This window comes from Linepithema humile, chromosome 6 (assembly GCF_040581485.1).
Source record: "Linepithema humile isolate Giens D197 chromosome 6, Lhum_UNIL_v1.0, whole genome shotgun sequence".
In the NCBI taxonomy this organism is placed as follows: Eukaryota; Metazoa; Arthropoda; class Insecta; order Hymenoptera; family Formicidae; genus Linepithema; species Linepithema humile.
The window spans coordinates 6,660,310-6,682,478 of NC_090133.1; the positions used below are offsets into that span (position 1 = coordinate 6,660,310).

The 22,169-nt window shown below is 27.1% G+C and overlaps 4 protein-coding genes across 6 annotated transcripts; all 4 read left to right on the forward strand.

The window, feature by feature from the left end:
• Nucleotides 1–2,299: 2,299 nt before the first annotated feature.
• LOC105678342 (gephyrin-like) lies at nt 2,300–6,115 on the forward strand. The gene is made up of 13 exons (XM_012377593.2): nt 2,300–2,467; nt 2,792–2,916; nt 2,978–3,150; nt 3,297–3,462; nt 3,555–3,668; nt 3,737–3,847; nt 3,920–4,195; nt 4,258–4,333; nt 4,412–4,517; nt 4,616–4,888; nt 5,056–5,189; nt 5,282–5,472; nt 5,555–6,115. The coding sequence occupies exons 1-13, from the start codon at nt 2,404–2,406 to the stop codon at nt 5,801–5,803; spliced, it is 2,058 nt and encodes a 685-aa protein (XP_012233016.2). The 5' UTR covers nt 2,300–2,403; the 3' UTR covers nt 5,804–6,115.
• Nucleotides 6,116–6,877: 762 nt separating this feature from the next.
• Nucleotides 6,878–11,200, forward strand: LOC105678344 (gephyrin-like). 2 transcript variants are annotated; one of them, XM_067356526.1, is made up of 12 exons: nt 6,878–7,037; nt 7,443–7,570; nt 7,669–7,847; nt 7,962–8,127; nt 8,216–8,386; nt 8,466–8,645; nt 8,719–8,791; nt 8,870–8,975; nt 9,067–9,342; nt 9,510–9,643; nt 9,744–9,925; nt 10,003–11,200. In XM_067356526.1, exons 1-12 carry the CDS (start codon nt 7,004–7,006, stop codon nt 10,258–10,260), a joined length of 1,887 nt encoding a protein of 628 aa, XP_067212627.1. In that variant the 5' UTR covers nt 6,878–7,003; the 3' UTR covers nt 10,261–11,200. The 2 variants fall into 2 exon arrangements, with proteins under 2 accessions (XP_067212627.1, XP_012233020.1); XM_012377597.2 differs by having other exon boundaries at nt 9,744–9,931; nt 10,003–10,642.
• Nucleotides 11,201–11,862: 662 nt separating this feature from the next.
• Nucleotides 11,863–15,422, forward strand: LOC105678343 (gephyrin-like). Its single transcript, XM_012377595.2, has 12 exons — nt 11,863–12,021; nt 12,451–12,572; nt 12,634–12,809; nt 12,943–13,105; nt 13,195–13,308; nt 13,393–13,668; nt 13,731–13,806; nt 13,885–13,990; nt 14,087–14,362; nt 14,525–14,658; nt 14,744–14,934; nt 15,012–15,422. Exons 1-12 carry the CDS (start codon nt 11,988–11,990, stop codon nt 15,255–15,257), a joined length of 1,914 nt encoding a protein of 637 aa, XP_012233018.1. The 5' UTR covers nt 11,863–11,987; the 3' UTR covers nt 15,258–15,422.
• Nucleotides 15,423–15,557: 135 nt separating this feature from the next.
• On the forward strand, nt 15,558–22,002 carry LOC105678345 (gephyrin-like). 2 transcript variants are annotated; one of them, XM_012377600.2, is made up of 12 exons: nt 15,558–17,651; nt 18,635–18,756; nt 18,850–18,989; nt 19,119–19,281; nt 19,371–19,592; nt 19,680–19,961; nt 20,024–20,099; nt 20,178–20,283; nt 20,666–20,941; nt 21,100–21,233; nt 21,342–21,532; nt 21,604–22,002. In XM_012377600.2, the coding sequence occupies exons 1-12, from the start codon at nt 17,618–17,620 to the stop codon at nt 21,853–21,855; spliced, it is 1,998 nt and encodes a 665-aa protein (XP_012233023.2). In that variant the 5' UTR covers nt 15,558–17,617; the 3' UTR covers nt 21,856–22,002. The 2 variants fall into 2 exon arrangements, with proteins under 2 accessions (XP_012233023.2, XP_012233022.2); XM_012377599.2 differs by having other exon boundaries at nt 18,817–18,989; nt 21,604–22,001.
• The last annotated feature ends 167 nt before the right edge of the window (nt 22,003–22,169 follow it).

Consider the following 22,169-nt stretch of genomic DNA (forward strand, 5'->3'; position numbering starts at 1 on the left):
TAAATAACAAAAATAAATAAAAGCATAATAAAATAAACAGCAATTACATAAGCATGTGTAACTTGTATAAAATAAAAAATTTTCAATGTAAAAATGTAATTTGTAGAGCCAAAAATATAATTATTAGAGCTTTCAGCAAAATTGTATAATAAACATTGACAAATACAAAAATATTGTGAATGACATCAGTGTTTTATACACAATATTTAGTGTAAAGCATTCTTAATGCTGTTAATTATGCATACATAATAAATTTACTCACCAGTGTCGTTGTAAGCTACTGGTCGTTTGCTCACCTAGCTACATATGCCTTCAGCCATTCCTAAAAAAATTAATATATATTTTATTTGTTAAAAATTATAAAATATACAGAATGACTCAAATTAATCGTATCACCTGCTAATAGTAAATTTTCAAGATTATTTGATACTAAAAATCTTTATCAAAAAAATTTCTAGGCTGCAATAATTTTTAAATGAGAAGATTTTAAAATTTCTTAATTAGACTGTCAAAAATTTACGCGTTCAGGCACGTCACATATTGATTTTTATATCCTTATCAAATGAGAAACCTCAAAAATCTACTAATAACGGATAAGTTCAGAAAACTTCAAAACTGATGAATATTAAAAGCCATTATTTAACTTTGCGCGTACTTACCAAACAAAAGCCAATATTCCACTTTCAAAAAATACGAATTTACGTTGCAAGCACGAGATAAAACATTTTGTATCACGCAACAACACAACACACGCAACAACTTTATTCGTTTCTCTACATTCAACAAAAAGCATACTGCGCACGTACAACGTTTCAATACTCGAGATCGGTTTTAATTTGCTGCAGCGAAAACACTGTTAATCGCGAAAACACGTGGTAAATAATATATTCTCACACTTGCCCGTCACTTTAATTGGCACTTCCGACAGAAATTTCCTTCTGATAGATAGATCACTATTTACTTCTAATAGATAAAATACGCGATGGATCGCAGTGCGTTTGCATTCTACGCTCCAAATCCACAAACCCATACAAAACTATAATAATGGCCGGAAGAAGACGCGCACGACGTCAGCTAACAATACTACCAATTTCATAGCATTAAAATATGAATATTGGAGATCTTATTGGCGCACTTAGGCTGAGTTCCACTTGGTGATCGCAACGCTCGTGAACATTATCTATCTTTCTTTAACTTTCGATGAAAAACAAAGATAAAATAATTCCACAAGCGTTGCGATCGCCAAGTGGAACGTACCTTTAATCATACTGATGAAACGATATTAACAAAAATCAAATTGCACAAGTACTTCGCTTAATGAAAATCGCCAACTCACGTCGCGAATTTGCATACTGCGGTATGCGAAACGCAAGCTTAGGATAAAATGCATTTTGTGCTGCGACATGCACACATACTTGTCCCGCAAAATTTTATAGTAACGGTCGACTCAACACCATACACGTACACACATGGAAAACAAACGAGATAAACGATGATAGTTGTAACTTGTAACAGTCAACATATACACGACAGAACTTTGTTTTATCCGATATACTTCATTCTGACGAATTACATGTCTATGGTATTAAAATCTGTATTCACAATTGAAATGTCACTATGAGACATATAACCTCTTTCGCTTCACGATCCAGCGAATAAACAATCAATAAAATATCATTGATAGCAAATATTTGAGGTAAAAAATACGTTCCTGCAATCGTTCATCGTTTTTAATTGGCACTACCGGAAAACTCGCACATTATTTATACATATTTAATAAAAATAAAAAGTTTTAATACGAATACATACACGACACGTACTTCGTTCGCGCTCTGCGTTCCGAATTACGCGACGCGCTGTGAGAAACGAAGAAACTAACTACAATTGATGTATCTACTGTCGCGCACACGTTATCGATTGCAGTTATAACAATTTCTGTTGTTAATTATTTTATATATAATCATATTCTGTTATTAAAATATTTTATTTATACTAATAATAGTATAACTAAATTATTAGTATATTAGTATAAAATATACTAATAATAGTATAAATCATTATATATATATATGTTTCTCAGATATAGATTTATAGATTTTTATATTTTAAAAATTATAACAAATGCTTCACAAGATTTGCTCTGAACAGTATCAATAATCTATTAGTTATCAAGTGAAAATCTTTAAAACATATTTTGTGTTTAAAGCAAAACTAATCAAAATTCTATTTCAAAACAAATACTTCGAAAAGAAAAAAAACAAACATTTCCCTCTCGAAGCAGCGACGTGAAGCAGCTTGCGGCGACGTGACTTCATTGTCAGCTCCAAATCAAGTCGTCGAGTCTGATAGGTAGGATCAAACACACGTCCTAAACGATAAAAATTCTGCAATACTTATTAGAAGATGGCAAGTGATTTGCAACAGAAAACTGAAATGGATACTGATACAAAAATTATAATTATAAGTGGTAAGTACCGTTATGCAACATGTATTACATATACTAAACTACATATAATAAACATTTACCTATTAGCTACTAAGCAAATTAAAAATTATTATTTGAATAATAGATAACAGCATTAGAATTTATTATTAAATAAAAAAAAAAATTCAATAATTAACTTTATATCTCAATATTAAATAATATATTCAAAAATTTGACTATTTGTTATAAAAAATTATAAAAAGCAGTTATTGCTAAATATTAAAACAAAAAATAATTAGACATTAATTCATGTAAAGTTGGCATTTACCCATATATTTTAAACTCTATTTTATTATAATTATTTAGTATGTATGGACGAAACAACGCAATTATATAATGCTTTGAGGCAAATGTTACAACAAACATTTGATGAGACAAAAGTACACGACAGTATACATTGTATAAACACACAAAATATAGAGGAACTAAAGGTAACGACAAATATTTTAAATGTTTCTTTTATCTTTTAATTAATTAATTTCTATAATACAGGAAAAACTAATTTTTTATACTGATTCAAATCCGACCGATATCATTCTCGTACTTAGTGCACACTCATTAAAAGATAGCATAAATGAAGCAATTGATGAAGTCAACGATGCAGAAACTGCAATCGTAAAATTTTTTGCAACAATTCCAATACTTCTAGAGTCCAGTATTTCTGAGTAATGATTTACTAATACTATTATTTTGTATAATTCTTGGTATAAAAAAAATTCTTAGTATAAAAGATATATATCATTATCTTAGTAAAAACTGTAATTTATTAATGCATTATAGAATAATATGTTTTATATAAATTTGTTCTTAGATCTCTAAACTATGCATATCACAAAAATACATTAATTTTTTTCGCATTTGGCAACGAATCAGACATAACAAACATTGTAAAAAAAACTAAAGATTCAATGGTACTTGCCGCATATTTGTTACGAAATATTCATCCAAATTGTAACAAGTCTAATCATCCATACGAGGTATACAAATACTTTTAATATTAAAAACAATAAAAAGTAATAACAATTACATAATTATATTATTAAACGTGCAATTAAACTTGTTTGTCAAGGGGAAAAACCAAATAATATCGAGCAGTTGTAGCGATCAATTCTCTGCTCCAAAAGGAGAAGAAAAAGAAGAAATGTCAACATTGCCTACTTCAACATTTGATAAAAACATACAAGTAAAATACTTTTTAAAGCAATAAAATAACTATTTAACAAATTATATATGTAAATTATATTTGTCCAGACAGAAGACGAGATGTCGTGCAGTATATCCGAACAATCCTCTTCTCAAAAAGAGGATGAAGAAATAAATATGTCTACATCATCTTATTCAAGTAGTCCTAAAAATTCACAAGTAAAATACTTTTCAAAACAATGAAATAATAATTTAACAAATTATATATGTAATTAAAATTTTTTTATATAGATGGGCAAACACGACATAAATGCATCTACAAGCCAAATTACATGTCCTCCCATAATTTCTGTAGACGAAGCATTAACAACAATGTTATACGGAATAATAGAAAATGTAGATGAAAGCGTATTGACTGAAACTGTGGACATAAAAGACGCCTTTGACAGACAATTATTAGATTCAGTAATATGCCACAGTAATGTGCCATCATTTTCAGTTGCGACAAAACGCGGATATGCAGTAGTAGTAGAAAAAATAAGAAAAATGGAAGGGATATCAGATGAGGTAAGCTGCAATATTAATGCTTATGTGCAATGAACTAGAAGTATAAAACAAAACCTTTTCAGTCAAGCAAAATCAATTCGATTATACTTGATCCTGTCACTACTAAATGGGTAAACAGTGGAGAATTTATTCCTTCGGGTAAAAACAATTAGTACTTGTCAATTATATTAATTTGCTTATCATGATAAATTAATTATTGTTTCCGTTCAAATACAGAAGCAACTGCGGTTATACCAGAGGACAATGTAGCAATTTCTTATGATGACAAGGGAAACGAAATTAAAACAACGTCACATTCGATAATAGATAGACAAAATATTAAGTATATAGAGTTCATATTTTTTTACACCTTTCTCAACATAGCTTATATTTCTCATCAAAACGTATTTTTAATTATTCTTTTATTTTTATCTTACAAAGACTTCCAGGTAGCGATATAAAAAAAGAAGAAGTAATTGTACGTTCTAATGTACGTATGGGTTCAATGGAAATAGGACTTCTGACAGCGTGTGGCTGGAAACAAGTGGATGTTATTAAAGAAAAATCTATTGGTGTGCTGACTATTGAACATAAGTTGCAGAAACATAGAGAACCTTTACAACCAAAATATGACAGCAATCGGGCATTTTTAATCTCAAATCTACTAAAAGAAAATGGTTTTAATTCTTCGGATTTTGGAATTTTTCCTAAAAAGTAAGAAAAACAAAATTTATTGAATATTTTTATATACTTTATTATAATTTTTATAATTAATATTTTGATGTATGTCTAATTACTTTAGTTATATTTATATTTTATGTTTATATTTATAATACTTTTATTATTTTATAAATAATTCCTAATAAACAATATATTCACAGTTCGGCAATTATAATACAAAACATCACAGCAGCTCTAGAAACTGCAGATTTACTTGTAATAATTCGCTGTTCTAAAGATAAAGACCTTTTGAATCGTATTTTAGAACACGAATTTAAAGCAACATTATACTTTGGTATTTTTTTTCTTTATATTAGATTTTTTTGTTGTAATATCAATGCTGATAAAAAAATACATATTATTTGATGTATTATATGCATATTTTAGAAAATGTTAACATAAAGCCGGGAAGATCAACGACATTTGCATCATGCAGCTTTGACTGCAAAATGAAGTATATCTTATGTTTGCCAAGTAAACCAGAATCCGTTCTCGTCACCGCGCATTTATTTCTTTTACCTCTTATTAAAATGCTACACTCCAATACCGATGAGAAGTTCACTAAAGTGTTGGCTAAGGTAAGATTGTCTTTATATAGCTAAATAAAAATAAAAGATTTCCAATGAATATGCTTATAATAATATTGTTATAACGTTGCAGATAACACGAGAATTGCCTTTACATTTACATTCACGTCCACGATACGTGTGGGCGACTTTATTATGGTCGAAGAAAAAAAAATATGCAGAAATTTATTGCAGAAATAATGTGACCAGTGATAAATTATCCAAAATTATAAATACTAATGCACTCTTAATATTACCAGCAAAAAAACCGGGGGTAGATACGCTGGCGGATCCAATATTTGTACCAGCAATACTAATCAAATTGCCAACTATATATAAATAAAACAGATTTTTCAATAGTTAGTATCATTCAGAAGTAAAATACCAGTCTATACACTTTGACAATCGTTATACATTCTTTTATTACTTTAATAGAACAATTTTTACAACATAATGAACAAGAGAGAGTGTACGATACAATATGTATGTCAGATAGCATATTCATTTCCATTAATGTATTGCTCTAGTATTAATATTTCTATGATATTTGAATATTTTGTAATGTGTTTACGAATAATATTTTAATGTACTATAACTAAGAATAAAAATTATGTGACAATGCTTTAAATCAATAATAATTATTTCTTTTATAAAAGACTACTATTGCATTAGATTTCTCCTGTAATACATCACGTACACCTTCCGCACATATAAATATATTATCTGTTTTAAAAAAACTTGTTGCAAATGCATTGCGAATCAACACTTTAAAACTAATTAAATTAAAATAAAAACTAAAAGTTCTGACATTACATGTTCAAAACAAAATTGGATCTACTAACAAAAATCTAACTTAAAAAATGCTCTGAAAAACAAATATAAATAATTCTGTCTCGAAACATTCCTATTAATTATTCAACTTTACATCTTGACTAAAAATTTATTAAAATTTTTATCCGCATCACTAACAGTTTACTATTCAAGCTGAAAAACAAATAGACTTTAAAGTTCAATGCTCGCCGCAGGAATTTTTCAAAAATCCACACTATACAAAAAAACTTTCAAAATCTCTTACAAAACAAATTTATTCAACTAAAAAATTTAATTTAATTAATCAAACTATTTTATAATTTAGGGTTTTTTCCTTACAAATATGAATCAGTTTCTGCTCTCGATCATATTATTGTTGTCAGAATATTTTATTTATACTGTTATTCTATCATGTATACGTTTCTCACATATAGATTTATGGGATTTTACTAAAAAAATTATAACAAATGCTTCACAAGGTTTGCTTTGAGTAGCATCAATAGTCTATTAGTTCTCAAGTAAAAATTTTTACACATGTGTAAGCAAAATTAATCATAATCTCATATTGAATATTTTGAAAAGAAAGAAAATATAAACATTTCTCTGTCGAAGCATAATTCAACGACTTCAAATCAAATCACCGAGAACGATCAACGTGATCTAACGTCTTAAACGATAAAAGTTCTGCAGTAGTTATTAACAGATAACAAGTGAATTGCAACAAAATACTGAAATGAATGCCAACATACAAATTTCAATTATAAATGGTATGTACCGTATTATTATGTGAAACGTATTACATATACTAAATATATATAGTAAACATTTATTTATTAACTACTAAGCAAATTAAAACCTATTATTTGAATTAATTAAAGATATATTAGAATTTATTATTATTTAGAGTGTGAAAAAAATAATTAAATTATTTATTTTGCATATCTCAGTATTAAATATTAATATATGTGTTTTTCAATATCTTTAATCTTTAATGTTCTCATAATATAAAAGTAGATAATTATTTTAGTTGTTGGTTGTTAATTAAAATTTGATTGTTAATTATAAAAAGTTATAAAAAGCAGCTAAATATTTATATAAAAAATGATCGGAGATTAATGTAAACTTGATATTTTAACATATTCTTTAAACTCTATTCTATTATAATTATTTAGCATGTGTGGATGAGAAAAGCATGCTATTAAATTTGATGGAAGAATTCCCACAAACATTTAATAAGAGTGACGTATATATACATGTACGTACAATAGATAAAAATATGCACAGTCTAACAAAATTAAAGGTAATGATAAATATTTTATTTGTTTTATTTTTTTTATATTTTAAATAATTTATTGTATATTTCTTTTATATGTTAACTAATTTGTTTCTACAATATAGGAAGACATAATTTCTCTCATTCATGAGCTAACGAATACGACCGATATCATTCTCATACTTAGTGCAAACTCATTAAAAAATATCATAATTGAAACAATTGATGAAGTCAACGATGCAAAAACTACAATCGTAAAATTGATTGCAAAAATTCCAATACTTCTAAAGCCCAGTATTTCTGAGTATGATTTATTATTTTTTTGTATTCTTTTTTACAATTCTTATATAAAAAAATATCTATTATTATCTTAATAAAAGCTGTAATTTATTAATATTTTATATGAATGTGTTCTTAGATTTCTACATTATTCATATCGAAAAAACACATTAATTTTTTGCTCGATTGCCGACGAAACACAAATAATAAATATTGTAAAATCAAGTGCAAATTCAATGATACTTGCCGCATATTTACTGCGAAATGTTCTTACAATTTGTAACGAGTGTAATCATCTACACAAAGTAAAAGATTTTTAAAATTAAAAATGGAATAAATAATAAGAATTAAATAATCATATTATTATATGTGCAATTAAACTTATTTGTACAGAGAGAAGGCCAAGAGATATCATTAAACGCGAATATAAAGTCCATTTATCAAGAAGACCAAACAATGTTGTGTAGTGATAATGGACAATCTTCTTCCTTAAAAGTGGAAGAAGAAAAAGATATGTTTATATCTAATTCATCATCTAATTCAACTAATCCTAAAAACTTACAAGTAAAACTACAAGTACTTTTCAAAACAATAAAATAATGATGTAACAAATTATATATGTAATAAAGATTTTTTTACATAGGTGAACAAAGCCGGCATATCTACAAGGCAAATATGTCAAACTACAGTTTCTAAAGACGAAGCGCTATTAAAAATAACCAGTTCAATTGATACGAAACTCTTACAAACAGAAACTGTGAACATAAAAGACGCCTTTGGCAGACGAATATACAAAGGAGTAGCAATAGTAAAAGACTGTAAGGTAAGTTGGAGGTAAGCGGCAATAATAATGCTTATGTGCAACGAACTATAAGTATAAAGCAAAACTTTTTCAGTCACAAAACAATCCGGTTAAACCTTCCACTGAGATGATATCTGAATGGACGAGTACAAAATACATGACATGGGGTATACACAATTTGAACTTGACAGTTATACTAATTTGTTTATCATGATAAATTAATTATTGTTTCCGTTTAAATGTAGGCGAAACTGCGGTTATACCAGCAGACAAGGTAGCAAGATCTTCTGATGACAGGAAAAACGAAATTGAAACAGAGTCAGACAAGATAAAATATGAAGAAAATGATCAGTATATACATTCATATTTTTTTACGCCTTTCTCAACGTAGCTTATATTTCGTATCAAAATTTAATTATTCTTTTGTTTCTATCTTACAAAGAATTTTTGATAGCGATATAGAAAGTGGAGAACTAATTGTACATCCTAGTATATGTATGGGTTCAACGGAAATAGGACTTCTGACAGCGTGTGGCTGGAAACAAGTGAATGTTATTAAAGAAATACCTATTGGTGTATTGACTATTGGAGATAAGTTACAGGAACATGGAGGACCTTTACAACCAGAATATTCATATGACAGCAATCGGGCAATTTTAATCTCACTATTAAAAGAAAATGGTTTTAATTCTTTGGATTTTGGAATTTCCACTAGAAAGTGAGTAAAACAAAATTTATGGAAATTTTTTATATACTTTATTACAATTTTTATAATTAATATTTCGATTTACATCTATCTTACTAAATTATATTTAAATTTTATATTTAAATTTATAATACTTGTATTATTTTTAAAATAATTCCTAATAAAAAACAATTACGCAGTTCGACAATTATAATACAGAAAATCGAAGAAGCTCTAAAAACTGTAGATTTACTTGTGACAACTGGCTGTTCTAATGATAAAGACTGTTTGAAGACTATTTTAAAGAGCAACTTTAATGCCACATTGTATTTTGGTATTTTCTTCCTGTTATTAATGTTTTTCTTTTTTTTCTCTTACAATATCAATGCTGAAGAAAATATATATTATTTGGTGTATTATACGTATGTTTGTAGAAAATGTTAATATAAAACCAGGAAAGTCAACGGCATTTGCATCGTGCGATTTCAAAGGCAAAACCAAATATATCTTATGTTTGCCAGGAAATCCAGTATCCGTTCTCGTCACCGCGCATTTATTCCTTTTACCTCTTGTCAAATGGAGACATTCAAATTACAATAAGAATATTAGTGTGATGGTTAAAGTAAAGTTATAGTATAATAAAAACAAATTTGAAATGTATATGCATATTATAATGTTGTTATAACGTTGCAGATAAAACAAGAATTGCTTTTACATTCACGTCCACGATATGTGTGGGCGACTTTATCATGGTCCGAAAAAAAAAAATCCGCTGAAATTATCTGCAGAGAAAATAGTTTGATGAATAACAAATTATCTAGTATTATAGATGCTAATGCACTCTTAACACTACCGGCAAAAACATCAGAGAGTGATACGCTAATGGCTTCATCACCTGTAAAAGCAATGCTAATCAAATTTCCTGTTTCATACAAAAACAGTGAAAACTAGGTTTTTAAATAGTTAGTATCACTAATAAGAAAATACTAATATACATACTAAAATACTAATATACATAAACTTTGACATTAGCCAAACATTTTTTATTAATTTAATAGAATAGTTTTTGTAATATAACAAATAAGGGAGAATATACTACTAATGACTGACAGAAAATATTTGTTTCTTATAAAATTATAAATGCAATTTCTTTTAGAGCAAAAGTATTAAAGAAAATAATTTGTTTCAATCACTTAAACTTTAACGTTTTAATTTAAAATATTTAATTTTGTAATTAAATTTTAAAATAAAACTTTATTACTTTAATCAATGATTAAACTTAAAAAAAAAAAAAATAACTTTTTATTTATTTTTTTATTTATTACTAAAGCAAAATATTTTTATAAAATAAATTATTTAAAACAAATTAAGTAATTAATTGTTTAATACTTTTGCAACAAAAATCCATTTTCAAGAAAATTTTAAAGAATTAATTTTCGTTACATATTTTCTGTGAATTCTAAGTATAACATACTTTTTACCATTTCATACTAGAAGCATATTATAACAAAAATTTTCATTCATATGTCATAAAAGAATAAATTTTTTTTATTTGACATATAACATTTAAATATATGTAAGCATTTATAAAGGATAATACTTTACTACATTATGGCAAATAAAAATTTATATATATATATATGGACAAATGCTTCAATTTTCTAAACATTAATTCTTGTATAAATAATTATTATTACATACGAGTTTTCTTATAATACTGCACAACACATACACATTCAACAAATATAAAGTTATTATTTGGTTTAATAAGAAACATTATTGCAAAAAATATTATTGCATTGCAAAATTAACTTTTAATAAAACTGATTATTTTGTAATTAAATTATTGTGTAAAACAAACATTAAAAATTTTATAGTACATTATACTCTTAAAGCAAAATTGGCTCCACCGACAAAATGTTCCATAACGAAGATTTTGAAAAAAAAATAAACAATTTATGTTTGAAACATTTTTATCAATTATTCACCTTTATATTTTTAGACAAAATTTATTAAAAATTTTATTACTAACAAGATACTATTTGAACACAAAAGCAAATAGACTTGAAGCTTATCGCAATAATTTTTCAAACTCACTCCATTCAAAAGAAGATTTAAAATCTCTTACAAAACAAAATTTATTTAATTAAAGATTTTAAGTCATTTTATTGTTATAAAATTTTTGTAAAAATTGAATTAGTTATTATATTACTTTCTAATTAATATTTGTTTCCTCGCGAACTTGAATCACTTTCTACTGCCGATCAATAATCAAATTTTGCTGTTATTTTGTTTTTACTATAACTCCATCATATATACGTTTGACAAATATATTCATTGTTTTTCAGTAAAAAGAAAGCTTTTATAGCAAATGCTTTGTGAGATTTGCTCTGCACGATATTAATTATCCATTAGTTGTGAGTTAATAATTTTTAACATGTTTTATGCTTTATGTTAAAACAATATCGGTCATAATCTCATATTCAAAATACTTTCAAAAGAAAAAACGTAAACATTTCTCTCTCGAAGCATTAAGACTTCAGCAGATTCAACTGCTATTTATTTCAAATTAAGTCGCCGAGTCTAATAGATAAGATCAAACGTTCTGAACGATAAAAGTTCTGTTGTAACAAGTAAATTATTAGCAGATAACAAGTGAATTGGAACAAAAAGCTGAAATGGACAGAAATACAAAAATTTCGATTATAAGTGGTATGTACCGCTATCATATGTATTGTTATGTAAAATGTATTACACTAAAATATATATAGTTAATATTTACTTATAAATTACTAAACAAATTAAAATTATTGTTTTGAACAATAAACGAAAAATATATTAGAATTTATTATTATATAGAGTGAGAAAAAAATAATTAAGTTATTTACTTTTAAAAATCTCAATATTAAATATTATTACATACCTTTCTTAATATCTTTAATCAATGTTCTCATAGTATAAAAGTAGATATTTATTTTTTCATATATTTAAAATTTTCGTTGTTAGTTATGAAAAGTTATAAAAAGTTATAGAAAGCAGCTATTGCTAAATATTGATACAAAAAATAATCAGACATTAATTCATGTAAACTTGGCATGTAACATATTCTTTAAACTTTATTTTATTATTATTATTATTTAGTATGTATGGACAAGAAATTAGCAAAACAATTATTTAATCTTTGGGTGACAATGTTACAAGAGAAATTTGATAAGACTGAAGTACAAATGGATACAAATGTACAAAGTGTAGTAAAGTTAAAGGTAACGACAAATATTTTAAATACCTTTTTTATATTACAATTAATTTGTTTCTATAATATAGGAAAAAATAGTTTTTTTTACTGACGTAAATACGACCGATGCCATTCTCATATTTGGTGCACAATCATTAAAAAATTCCATAATTGAAGAAATTGACAAAGTCAGCGGTGCAAAAACTGCAATCGCACAATTATTTGCAGATATTCCAGTACTTCTAGAGCCCAATTTTACGACTAAGTAAAGATTTATTTTTACTATTATTTTGCATAATTCTTAATATAAAAAAATATGTCATTACCTTATTGTTAGTAAAAATTGTAATTTATCAATACAATATGAAATAATATAATTCATACAAATGTGTTCTTAGATTCTTATATCACGCATATCATAAAAACACATTAATTTTTTCTGTATTTGGCGACGAATCAGACATAATAACAGCTGCAAAATCCGCAGAATCAATTGCACTTGCCACATATTTGCTACGAAATATTATTACACGTTGTAATATGTCTAATTATTTATCTCAGGTAAGATATTTTTAATATTAAAATCAATAAGAAATAATAACAATTAAATAATTATATTATTAAACGTGCAATTGAACTCGTTTGTCAAGGGAAAAAACCAAATAATGTCGAGTAGTTGTAGCGATCAATCCTCTGCTCCAAAAGGAGAAGAAAAAGAAGAAATGTCAACATCGCCTACTTCAACATCTGATAAAAACATACAAGTAAAATATTTTTCAAAGCAATAAAATAACTATTTAACAAATTATATATGTAAATTATATATGTAATTAATATTTTTTTCACAGACGACAGACGAAGCTAACGCATCTGCATTTACGTACCAACCAATACGCTTAATTACTGGAGAAGATGCATTGCAAATAATATATGTCATAATAATAAGTGCAAAAAGAATCCCAGTACAGATTGAAACTGTGAACATAAAAGACGCCTTAGGTAGACGATTACTTGAAGATCAAACGTGCTACAGTAATGTGCCATCATTTTCAGTTGCAACTAAAAACGGATATGCAGTAATAGCAGATATAGAAATGAGAAAAATGAAAAGGATATCAAAGGAGGTAAGCTGCAATATTAATGCTTATGTGCAATGAACTAGAAATATAAAACAAAATCTTTTCAGTCAAACAAAATCAATTCGATTATACTTGATCCTGTCACTACTAAATGGGTAAACAGTGGAGAATTTATTCCTTTGGGTAAAAACAATTAGTACCTGTCAATTATACTAATTTGCTTGTCATGATAAAGTAATGATTGTTTCCGTTTAAATGTAGGAGCAACTGCGGTCATACCAGAGGATAATGTAGCAATTTCTACTGATGACAAGGGAAACGAAATTAAAACAACATCACACGCGATAAAATATGGACAAAATATTAAGTATATAGATTCACATTCTTTTACACCTTTCTCAACATAGCCTGTATTTCTTACCCAGATATATTTAATTATTTTTTCTTGTTTCCATCGTATAAGATTTCCAGGTAGCGATATTGAAAAAGAAGAAGTAATTGTCCGTTCTAAGACACGTATTGGTTCAATGGAAATGGGACTTTTAATAGCGTGTGGCTATACAAATGTAAACGTTCTTAAAGAAGTGACTATTGGTGTGTTGACTATTAGAGATAAGTCACAAAAACCTGGAGGACCTTTAAGACCAGAACATTCGTATGAGAGCAATCGAGCAATTTTAATCTCACTATTAAAAGAAAATGGTTTTAATTCTGCGGATTTTGAAATTACTACTAACAGGTAAATACAAAAAATTTATTAAAATTTTTATACACATTATTATAACTTTATAATTAATAATTTAATTTGGGTCCAGTTTTTTTGTTTATATTTATATTTTGTTTGAATACATAATAATTTTATTATTTTATACATAATTCCTAATAAGCAATATTTACATAGTTCGACGCTTATAATACAAAGCATCACAGCAGCTCTAGAAACTGTAGATTTACTTGTAACAACTGGTTGTTCAAAAAATAAAGACTGTTTGAAATACATTTTGGTGCATCACTTTAAAGCCACATTTCACTTTGGTATCTTCTTCTTCTCATTAGCTTTTTCTATTATAATATCAATGCTAAAAAAAAATATTATTTATACTGTTGTATGCATTTTTAGAAAATGTTAACATAAAGCCAGGAAGGTCAGTGACATTTGCAACATGCACGTTTAATAACAAAACCAAGTATATTTTATGTTTGCCAGGAAACCCAGTATCTCTTTTCGTAACCGCGCATTTATTTCTTTTACCTCTTCTTAACTGGATGTATTCCAGTATCAAATGGATGCACACCGTAGTGATGGCTAGAGTAAGATTATTTTTATATCACAAAATTAAAAAAAAATGTAAAATGTACATGGATATTATAATGTTATAACGTTGCAGATAGAACAAAAATTGCGTTTGCATTCACGTCCACGATACGTATTGGCGACTTTATTGTGGCCCAGGGAAGATGATGTTGCAAACTTGATCTGCAAAGAATATGAGAGCAATTCGATCGATAATAATTTATCTAGTTTTATGCACGCTAATGCAATCTTAATACTATCAATGAAAACACCGGAGAGCGATTTGTTGCAGATTCCATATGTAACAGCAATATTAATTAAATTTCCTATTTCATATTGATCAAACAGATTTCTCAATAGTTAATATTATTAATAAGAAAATATTAGTGTATAAACTTTGACATTAGCCAAACATTTTTTATTATTTTAGTAGAATAATTTTTACAACATAATAAACAATAACATATTATATTATATTATAATAAACAAGAGACAGTATACCTGATGGCAGTATGACTGATGGAAAAAATTTATTTTTTATAAAATTGTAAATGCAATTTTTTATAGCAAAAGTATAAAAAAAAATAATTTGTTTCAATCATTTAAACTTAAATGTTTTATTTTAAGATATTGAATTTTTAAATAAAAGTTTACTACATTTAACTAGTAAACTGGAAATAAATAAAACTTTTTTTATTTATTTTTATTTTTTAATTTAATAGTTAAACAAAACATTTTTTAAAAATAAATGATTTAAAACAAATTATATAATTGATATAAAAAATTTTCATTTATATGTCGCGGAAAAATAAATATTTTTATAATATTTGACATATAATATTGAAATATGTTTATAATGTTTAATATTTTTATACTTTTGCTAACAAAAATTCGTTTCCAGTAAAATTCTAAGGAAATAATTTTTCTTACACAATTTCCGTCAATCCTGAGTATAATACTTCACTATTTCATACATATAAGCATATTACAACAAAAATTTTTATTTATATGTCGTGGAAGAATGAATATTTGTATAATATTTGACATATAATATTTAAACCTTTTTATATTATTTGACAAATAATATTTAAATATAATATTTATATGTTTGTAAATGCTTATAAAGGATGATACTTTGCTACATTGTAGTAAGTAATAAAATTATATACAGGGTGTCCAATAATTGCTGAATCACCTCTCGGGTGTAGGTAGAGCGGGTTAAACCGAGTAGAAAAGTCCTCTACCATTTTGCGATTTTCGCAATAATTAATGGGGAATTAGTTAAAAAATATCGGCCAATTCGTGCGAGTTTAAGTGCGCAGTGAGAAGAGACCCGTGGCGGTGTACCGCCATGACTGTAGTCCACTATTATTTGGTTACTAGGCACGCGATGAAGCGTTGAGAGGAGCGCTCTACAATTGACAACGGCAACATACGAGCGGTGCTGAACGCTAAATCCTTGCGTCCTAGCGACCACGTAACAGTGAGCTGTCTCTTCTCGCTGCGCGCTTAGACTCACAGACACGCTTACAGAAATTGGCCGATCTTCTTTAATTAATTTCTCATTAATTATTGCAAAAATCGCAAAACGGTAGAGGACTTTTCTACTCGGTTTAACCCGCTCTACCTGCACCCGAGAGGTGATTCAGCAATTATCGGATACCCTGTATATGACAAATGTTTTAATTTTCTAATCATTATTTCTCCTATAAATAATTATTATTACATGCGTGTTTTACTATAATTCTGCACGACACATGCACATTCAACAGATATAAAGTTTCTTTTAATAAGATACACTATTGCAAGTGCATTGCAAATCAACTCTTAATAAAACTGATTATTTGTGAAACAAAAACTAAAAATTCTATAGTACATTATATTTTTAAAGCAAAATTGGTTCTACGAAAAAAATCTTACATAACAAAGAGTGTAAAAAAAATAATACTAACAATTTATTTTCGAAACATTTTCATTAATTATTCACTTTTGTATTTTTAGAACAAAATCTGTTGAAAATTTTTTTACTAACAAAAATATGTATTAGTAACAAGATACTATTTGAACACTAGAGAAAATAGACTTGAGACCCTTGAATGCTCACAGTAATAATTTTTCAAACCCATTCAATACAAAAGAAGATTTAAAATCTCCTACAAAACAAAACTTATTTAATTAAAGCTTCCATTTAATTTTTGTAAAATTTTTGTAAAAGGATTTAATTATTTATTATAATACTTTCTAATTCTAATATTTGTTTGCTCGCGAATTTGAATCACTTTCTGCTGCCGATCAATAATCATATTTTGCTGTTATTTTATTTTTACTATAACTCCATCATATATACATTTGACAAATATATTCATTGTTTTTTTAATGAAAAGAAGGCTTGTAACAAATGTTTCGTAAGATTTGCTCTGTAATATCAATTATTCATTAGCTGTGAGCTAATAATTTTTAACATGTTTTATATTTAAAGCAATATTGAGCATAATCTCATATTCAAAATACTTTGAAAAAAAAAATGTAAACATTTTTCTCTCGAAGCATTAAGACTTCACCAAATTCAACGACTATTTAGTTCAACTCAGATCGTCGAGCCTAATAGATAGGATCATACACACGATCTGCGCGATAAAAGTTCTGCAGTAGCAAGTAAATTATTAGTAGATAAGAAGTGAATTGGAACAAAAAGCTGAAATGAATAGAAATACAAAAATTTCAATAATAGGTGGTACGTACCGCGTGTGTATTGTTATGTAAAATATATTATTTACACTAAAATATGTATATATATATATATATAGTAAACATTTATTTATTAATTACTAAGCAAATTAAAAATTTATGTTTGAATAAATAAAAAAAAAAAAAAGAATTTATTATTATATAGAATGAAAAAAATAATTAAGTTATTTACACTTTACATATCTCAATATTAAATATTAATACATATCTTTCTTAATATGTTTTATCTTTAAGTTCTCATAGTATGAAAGGAGATAATTATTTTTTCATATACAGGGTGATTCAAAATAACCTGATGTCCTTGCAATGCCATATTCTTGAGTGAATTCTGAGACGATTTTTCCTTTTACAAAATTTTGTCCAAAGCTTAGTTTTCGAGTTATAATTGAAAATAGGTAGCAACTTACGAGTTGGGTACAACGGGCAGGGACGCGCCAAGATCTATAGATCTTGGGGACGCGCAACGTATAATGAGACTGTCAAGTGTTTATTATCATCTCATGACGCATTGCACCATCCTTGTCTGTCCGTTGTATCGGACTCGTAAGTAGCAAACTATTTTCAATTAAAACTCAAAAACTAAGCTTTGGACAAAATTTTGTAAAAGGAAAAATCGTCTCAGAATTCGCTCAAAAATATGGCATTGCAAGGACATCAGGTTATTTTGAATCACCCTGTATATCAAAATTTGGTTTTTAATTATAAAAAGTCATAAAAGGCAGCTGTTGCTAAGTATTTATACAGAAAATAATGAGATATTAATTTATGTAAAATTGATGAGCTTATTATCAACTTAATCGGCCCAACCGTTATTGAGATCCGATAATCTCGGCTCGTCTCAACTCTCGGGCTCGCGTAAAAAGACACGGTCGGTCTTGCACTGCGCGTGAACTTGGCGCGAGAAAATCGAGACATTATCGTGTCTCTTGATATTTAACATAAGATAACATATTCTTTATAATTATTTAGTATGTATGGACGAAAACTATACAACGAAATTATTTTGTATCTTGACGAAAATGTTACAACTAACATTTGATGAGGCTAAAGTACTAACAAGTACAAATATACAAACTGTAGAGAATCTAAAGGTAACAACAAATATTTTTAATATTTTTTTATATTATAATTAATTTATTTCTATAATATAGGAAAAAATAATTTTTTTCTCTGATACAAATAAGACCGATGTCATTCTCGTACTTGGTGCACCCTCATTAAGAAATACTATAATTGGAGAAATTGATAAAATCAGTGATGCAAAAACTAAAATAACAAAATTATTTGCAGAAATTCCAATACTTCTAAGGCTCAATATTTCTGAGTAATGATTTATTACTACTATTATTTTGCATAATTTTTATTATTAAATAATATATGTTATTATTTTAGTAAAAGCTGTAATTTATTAATACATTATCAATTAACATGTTTCATATGAATGTGTTCATAGATCTCTATACTGTGCATATCGCAAAAACGCATTCATTTTTTTCGTAATGGGCAACAATTTAGACATAATAGAAAGTGTAGTCACAAATAAAAATGTAATAGTACTTGGCGCATATTTGCTACGAAATATTATTACAATTTCTGACGGGTATATTCCACACGAAGTAAAGAATTTTTAATATTAAAAATGAAAAAAAACAATGACAATTAAATAATCATATTATTATATGTGCAATTAAACTTATTTGTATAGAGAAATCAAATCGCATCATTATTCATGAAGATGAAGGTAGGAAAAGACCAAATGATGTCGTCCAATAGTAGCGGACAATCCTCTTTCTCAAAAAAGGAAGAAAAAAAAGATATATCCATATCACCTAATTCAACTAGTCCTAAAACTACTAACTTCTCAAAAAAGGAAAAAGAAAAAGATATGTCCATATTATGTAATTCAAGTAGTCCTAAAAACTTACAAGTAAAATACTTTTCAAAACAATAAAATAATGATGTAACAAATTATATACGTTAAATTTTTTTTATAGTTAATATTTTTTTCGCATAGATAGACAAAGCTAACATACATGCACCTACAAACCAAATGATACGTCTTCCCAGACTAGTTTCTGTAGACGACGCATTTAAAATAATGTGCGATGTACTAATTGTACCTAATGATAACGAAAGAGAGATCGAACGTGTGGACATAAAAAACTCCTTTGGCAAACAAATATGTGAAAAAGTTACTTGTCCCACTAATGTGCCGTTATTTTCAGTTGCGACTGAACACGGATATGCAGTAGTAGTAGATACGGATATAGAAAAAATGGAAGGGATATCAGATGAGGTAAGCTGCAATATTAATGCTTATGTGCAATGAACTAGAAGTATAAAACAAAACCTTTTTAGTCAAGCAAAATCAATTCGATTATACTTGATCCTGTCACTACTAAATGGGTAAACAGTGGAGAATTTATTCCTTCGGGTAAAAACAATTAGTACTTGTCAATTATACTAATTTGCTTATCATGATAAATTAATTATTGTTTCCGTTCAAATACAGAAGCAATTGCAATTATACCAGCGGACGATGTAGCAATTTCTTATGATGACAAGGGAAACGAAATTAAAACAACGTCACATCCGATAAAATATGGACAAAATATTAGGTATATATACTGAGAAAAATGTTGATTCAACAAACCATCTGTTCGATTTTAAACGAAACAGACAGAATCTGATTGAATCTACCAGACTTCCTTTTAGAGCAACAAAATTTGGTTACGATCTCGTAACCAAAAAGATTGTGGAATCTATCAGATTCTGAATCACCAGATTCTGAATCACAAGAATCTACCAGAATCTTGTTGCATTAATAGATATTTTGGTAGATTCAACCAGTATCTGTCTGTTTCGTCCAAAATCGACGGTTTGTTAAATCATACAAAACATTTTTCTCGGCGTCAGTTCATATTTTTTTACATCTTTCTCAACATAGCTTATTTCCTATCAAAACTTATTTAATTATTCTTTTGTTTTTATCTTACAAAGATTTTTAGGTAGCGATATAGAAGAAGAAGAAACAATTCTATATCCTAATATACGTATGGGTTCAATGGAAATAGGACTTCTGACAGCGTGTGGTTTGAGACAAGTAAATGTTATTAAAGAAATACCTATTGGTGTATTGACTATTGGAAATAAGCTGCAGGAACCTGGAGAACCTTTAGAACCAGAACATTCATATGACAGCAATCGGGCAATTTTAATCTCACTATTAAAAGAAAATGGTTTTAATTCTTTAGATTTTGGAATTTCCATTAAAGAGTGAGTAAAATTTATTAAAATTTTGTATATACTTTATAATTTTAAAATTAATATTTTGAATTACATCTAATTTACTAAATTATATTTATATTTTATGTTTAAATTTATAATACTTGTACCATTTTTTAAATAATTCCTAATAAAAAACAATTACGCAGTTCGACAACTATAATACAGAAAATCAAAGAAGCTCTAAAAACTGTAAATTTACTTGTGACAACTAGCTGTTCTAATGATAAAGACTGTTTGAAGACTATTTTAAAGAACGACTTTAATGCCACATTGCACTTTGGTATTTTCTTCTTCATATTAGACTTTGTTATAATATCAATACTAAATAAAAAAGTGCATATTATTATGCATATTATTTAATTAATTTAATGTATTGTATGCTTTTTAGAAAATGTTGATATAAAACCAGGAAAGTCAACGGCATTTGCATCGTGCGAATTTGAAGGCAAAACCAAATATATCTTATGTTTGCCAGGAAATCCAGTATCCGTTCTCGTCATCGCGCATTTATTCCTTTTACGTATTGTCAAATTGATCCATTTCAAATCCGTTGAGGATTTTACCATAGTGATGGCTAAAGTAAAGTTATAATAGAATAAAAACAAATTTGAAATGTATATGCATATTATAATGTTATTATAACGTTGCAGATAAAACAGAAATTGCCTTTACATTCACGTCCACAATATGTGTGGGCGACTTTATCATGGCCCGTAAAAGAACGTTTCGCTCAAGTTACCTGCAAAGTTGATAGTTCGATGAATAAAAAATTGTTTAATATTATAGATGCTAATGCACTCTTAATACTACCGGCAAAAACATCAAAGGGTGATACGGCTTCATCATTTGTACAAGCAATACTAATCAAATTTCCTTTTTCAGTAAATCAGGATTTTAAATAGTTAGTATCACTAATAAGAAAATATTAGCATAAATTTTGACATTAGTCAAACATTTTTTATTACTTTAGTAGACTAATTTTTACAACATAATAAACAATAATATATTATAACATTATAAACAATAATATAGTAAACAATATATTAATATTATAATATAATATTATAATATAATAAACAATAATATGTTATAATATAATATATTATACATTATATTATAATATATTATAATAAACAAGAGAGAATATACCATGTCTGATGGAAAAAATTTATTTTTTACAAAATTGTAAATGCGATTTTTTTTAGGAAAGGTATCG

Bases quoted from the DNA above. Each gene is read 5' to 3' on its own strand.
- LOC105678342 (XM_012377593.2), top strand. From the start codon at position 2,404: ATGGCAAGTGATTTGCAACAGAAAACTGAAATGGATACTGATACAAAA. The intron at 3,463-3,554 runs GTATACAAATAC...TTGTTTGTCAAG, and splicing joins AGTCTAATCATCCATACGAG to GGGAAAAACCAAATAATATC. The intron at 5,473-5,554 runs GTAAGATTGTCT...ATAACGTTGCAG, and splicing joins TCACTAAAGTGTTGGCTAAG to ATAACACGAGAATTGCCTTT.
- LOC105678344 (XM_012377597.2), top strand. From the start codon at position 7,004: ATGAATGCCAACATACAAATTTCAATTATAAATG. The intron at 9,343-9,509 runs GTGAGTAAAACA...ACAATTACGCAG, and splicing joins TTTGGAATTTCCACTAGAAA to TTCGACAATTATAATACAGA. The intron at 9,932-10,002 runs GTAAAGTTATAG...ATAACGTTGCAG, and splicing joins ATATTAGTGTGATGGTTAAA to ATAAAACAAGAATTGCTTTT.
- LOC105678343 (XM_012377595.2), top strand. From the start codon at position 11,988: ATGGACAGAAATACAAAAATTTCGATTATAAGTG. The intron at 13,807-13,884 runs GTAAAAACAATT...GTTTAAATGTAG, and splicing joins TGGAGAATTTATTCCTTTGG to GAGCAACTGCGGTCATACCA. The intron at 14,363-14,524 runs GTAAATACAAAA...ATATTTACATAG, and splicing joins TTTGAAATTACTACTAACAG to TTCGACGCTTATAATACAAA.
- LOC105678345 (XM_012377599.2), top strand. From the start codon at position 17,618: ATGAATAGAAATACAAAAATTTCAATAATAGGTG. The intron at 17,652-18,634 runs GTACGTACCGCG...ATAATTATTTAG, and splicing joins AAAAATTTCAATAATAGGTG to TATGTATGGACGAAAACTAT. The intron at 18,757-18,816 runs GTAACAACAAAT...TCTATAATATAG, and splicing joins AAACTGTAGAGAATCTAAAG to GAAAAAATAATTTTTTTCTC.